At 58.8% G+C, this 4,202-nt stretch overlaps 1 protein-coding gene across 2 annotated transcripts in view; it reads right to left on the bottom strand.

Moving 5' to 3' along the window:
- Nucleotides 1–3,624, bottom strand: part of CHGA (chromogranin A) — a 12,285-nt gene extending 8,661 nt beyond the window's left edge. For both annotated transcript variants that reach the window (XM_012656732.1, XM_012656733.1), the window contains exons 1-3: nt 3,579–3,624; nt 2,722–2,768; nt 1–86 (exon numbers count right to left, since the gene is read on the bottom strand). In XM_012656732.1, coding sequence (XP_012512186.1) covers nt 1–86; nt 2,722–2,768; nt 3,579–3,624 — 179 coding nt within the window. The remainder of the gene's footprint in view (nt 87–2,721; nt 2,769–3,578) is intronic.
- Between the last annotated feature and the right edge of the window lie 578 nt (nt 3,625–4,202).

The raw sequence follows: 4,202 nt of genomic DNA, 5'->3' as shown, positions 1-4,202 counted from the left end.
AGTGTCTCAAAACACTCCTGGCTGACGGGCATGGGGCTGGGCTTGGAGAGCGTGTCAGAGATGACCTCGACGATGCACTTCATCACCTGGGAAGAGAGTGGGGTAGGTTGGGGCTGGTTTGGGCGTGGGGCTCAGCCCCCCGAAGCTCTAGGGCAAATTTCTAATGAGGACAGAGGGCGTTTGCTTTTGTTTTCAGGAGTTAGTGGATGCCTGGCTCAGGGGCACAGCTCTGCTTTCTTAGTCAGACAATAATAGCAGTGATAATAGAAAACCCTTACATGGTGCCTACCATGTGCCAGGCACTCCAACCACACGGCCAGCAGGCGCCCCTCTAAGGTGGATCGTGGTGAGAGTTAGGTGTCAGGGTGGATACCTGATATCTTGTCATCCCCAAGTTCTATTTCTCTAAGTACGAGGAATCTGCTCCTGGGCACTAAACAGATGTCTTTAAACTGGGCTTTGGTCTTGAAGATGCCCGAAGGTCAGCTCCTCCAGGAAGTCCTTCTAGACTGCCCAGAGGAGCAAAAGACCTTCCCTGGCTCTTCCCTTTGTGGAAACAGGACTTGTCTCCCAACACCCATGACGTTGTCACATGCAAAGAGTCACAGCTTCATATTCTGGCTCCTTATTGACCCATGGGATGAATCCCCTGGCTAGACGTGAGCACAAACTGGCTACATCTGGGTGCCCGTCCAGGCCAATTGCAGCCACACCTCTGAGAATCTTATCCACTGCCCATGAAGGTGCTGCAGATGATTAGGTACCTGATGAATGAGTGATCTTTGATGATGGTACCAACTGTAGTGCGGTATACTAGCTGTGTGATCTTGGGCAAGTGACTTAACCTCTCTGAGCTTCAGTTTCCTCATTTGTAAAATGGGAGTAAGGATACCTTCCCAGCTGCCCTCCCAGGGTAATGAGGCACAGATGGAAAAATACTCTTTTCCAGCGTGAAGTGTCAACACACCCAGAGAGGGAGTCACAACTCCAGACCTGCTTCAATAGCCTGGGTAGAGGAGCAGGAGGTGTCAGACAGGCGTCAGGCAACGCTGGCGGGGAGCGTGGGGGTGGAAGGCTGTGTCTAAGGGATGCCAAGGCAACCGGTCCAAGGATGCGGGATGGCAAACTGGCAAGTGCTCTACGGAATGTGTGTGTAGTCGCAACAGCTTCAGATGGAGCATTCGGGTCTTAACTAGCTGCTCTGGTGCCCCTGGCCCAAGACTGCCGGACATAATATGGTGACCAGCGTGTCTCCCATGAGGGACCTGGCAGAGGGTCCAGCAGCCTATTCCCGGTATCTCCCTGCAACCTAAGACCTTGCCTGTCAGATACCACCTGTCCATGGGAGCAGATTCCAGAAGACAGGAACTGGGGAGACGTCCCAAGAAGCATGTGGGGATCACAAGAAGGGAAGCTCTAGGAATAATGGTGCCCATTTACCAAGGACCAGCTATGTGCCAGGCACTTCACGGCCATGATTCCCACTCTTTACTCTTCCTCTTGAGGGAAAGGAGGAAAAGGGGAAGCTCGGAGAAGTTAAGGAATTTTTCCCAAGGTTGCACAGCTAGAATGAATGGTAGGGGTTTAAATTTTGCTCTAACTGCAACTAAAAAATAGGAAATATAATTAAGCAAATTGAGGCTGAAATCTCTTTGATGTTTTGGGTTTTAACTGTGGCCTCTACTAGAAGAAAATAGCTCCTGGAAAGGTAGGGAGTAGAAATTTCTCTGATCCCCAAGTGGAAGTTTATATGAGAACCAAAGCCTGGAAAAACAGCTCCAGCTCCATCATGAATGAATTCCAAGTACACGCACAGCATGGAGTGTCTCTTGCTGCTAGAGAAACCCTTCCCGGTGTTTCATAAGGCCCTGTCCCATGTGATCTCCACCGCCAGGCCCAGCTGGGATCCCGGGTGCAGGAGCATGGTCAAGAATGTTTTCAGGCCAGGTGTGGTGCCTTATGCTTGTAATCCTAGCACCTTGGGAGGCCAAGGCAGGAGGATCACTTGAGGCTAAGAGTTCAAGACCAGCCTGGGCAATATAGCAAAATGCCATCTCTAAAAAAAAATAGAAAAAATTAGCCAGGCATGGTGGTACATGCCTATAGCCCCAGCTACTCAGGAGGCTGAGGCAGGAGGATCATTTAAGCCTAGGAGTTTGAGGCTGCAGTGATCTATCACGATGCCATTGTATTCTGGCCTGGGCAACAGAGTGAGACACTGTCTCAAAAAAGAGAAAAAAGTATGTTTTCATTGTGGCCCTTTAGGAGAGCCAGGGCTAGAGTGCCTGGGGTCGGGGGTGTTGCTGGCAGACCTTGTGGGGAGAGGAAGAGGGAAGGGGGAGGCCACAGCTGGGCAGGTGAAGGCTATTCTCACAGGTCTGTGGACAAAGACGACCACAGAGAAGCTGCCCCCACCAGCCCACGGTGGGCCTACTGGATTCAGTGTTCAAGACAGCAAGCGGGCCTGGCACCTCCACCCGGCTAAGACACTGGCCCTTCGGGCTGCACAGGCAGCTCAGAGGAAGCTGGGGAAGTCCCCACAGCGGGATGGCAGGAAAAGTAAGCAATCTTTGATATCTTCTTTTGCAAGCTGTCCCCAGGCTCAGCAGCCGCAGTGCTGGCTCTTGGCTTTATGCCACACTCACTCCTGCAGCTGCCCAAGAACTGGCTGTGAGGTGTCCACTGGAGCCTCCTACCCCTCATCCCCAGCACCCCTCTTACCTCGGTGTCCCCTTTATTCAGAGGGCTGTTCACAGGGAGGGCAGTGACTAGGGAGAAAGAAAGAGCACTGGCGTCACTCTTCTGCTCGGAGGCAGCCCAGTCCTTGCTGACTGGGTTCACTGGGGCCCGTGCACTCAATGCTCCCCCTCCAAACTGCCCCCACCTAAAAGACTGGCTGGGGCTGATTTTGTTTCCCTTCCCCGGCTGCTGCCCGCGGGGCATGGCCCCCAGAGGCTGCACTGGGAGGCCCTCCCTCCCCCTGGGAAGGCTCCTGCCGCGGAGGAGGTGTGCTCTGGAGGGGAAAGTGCTATGAAAACAAGGCCAAGGGCAGCAGTGGGATTGGGGTGGGGGACTTTGCAGGGGGAGGGAGAGAGGCCCCAGAGGTGGGGGAAAGAGATGGGGGGATTGTGAGAGACGATACGGAGAGGGAGAAGCAAGGGCCGAAAGCCAGGGAGGGTGGGGGGATGGAGCAGGGAGAAAGCGGAGAGGGGGAGCGAGCAGTCTCTCCCACCTCCCCCCAGTGACCTTGGCCGGCCACCGCGCGGACCGGCGCTGGCCCCGATGCAGCGAGGCGCCAAGCCCAGACTAGGGGTGGGGGCGCGAGGGGGCCGGCCCCGCGGGCTTGGGAGTCCAGCCCAAGCGTCCTGCGGGTCCTGGGCGGAGGCCCGTTGCGGAGTCAGGTGGGAGGCGGAGGCGCTGTCCGCGGTGCTGAAACTCGCCGCGCCCGCGGGGAGGCGTGGAGGGGTGCTTGGCGCTGCGCGGCGGGTGCCTGGACCTCGGGGCGGGCAGGGCAAGAGCAGGCAGGGCGGGCAGGGGCGCCCGGGGACCCTCTCCCCCGAGCCCCCGCGCCCGCTCACCTTGCCCGGCGCAGAGCAGGAGCGCCAGGACGGCGGCGGAGCGCATGGCGATCCCGGGGCGCCGAGCAGCTGGCGATGTGGGGCCGGGCACCGAGGCTCCCGGGCGAGGGGCGGCTGGACCGGCGGCCGTGGGGCGGGCTGCGGCGGCGCTGGCGCGGGGGTGAGGGGCGCAGTGTCTCGGCGTGCGTCCGTCCGTCCGTCCGTCGGTCCGCCACGAGCCTCTGCACCGGACTCGTGTACTGCAGTAGCAGCAGCGCTCGTGCGCCCCGCTTATATGCCCCCGACTCCGGAAATGACGTCAGCGGTGCCGCCCCCTGTCCCCTTTTCCCACCCCCTAGGGGTCCAGTCCCGGCTGTCTCCACCTCCGGCTTCACCTCTCGCTGCCCCTCGCCTTCGCTGCTCGTGGCTGGTGGATCTGGCCGCCAGCCGGTGTCTGGCTTCGAAGCGGTGGCGTGGGGTGGGGTGCGGGGCGGCTCGGCTGATCCTCCACCCCTCGACGGCTGCACCGATTTGCTGTGTGTCCACGGGCAAGTCGCTCCCCACCTGTGGGCCTCGCGTTCCTCCAGTGCGCACTGAGGTCCCTGCCGGCCCTAGCGCGCCGTGCCATGCCCCTGAGGTCTGCTG

This window comes from Propithecus coquereli, unplaced genomic scaffold (assembly GCF_000956105.1).
Source record: "Propithecus coquereli isolate 6110/MARCELLA unplaced genomic scaffold, Pcoq_1.0 Scaffold516, whole genome shotgun sequence".
Taxonomy (NCBI): Eukaryota; Metazoa; Chordata; class Mammalia; order Primates; family Indriidae; genus Propithecus; species Propithecus coquereli.
This window is presented reverse-complemented; position numbering and strand designations above follow the sequence as displayed.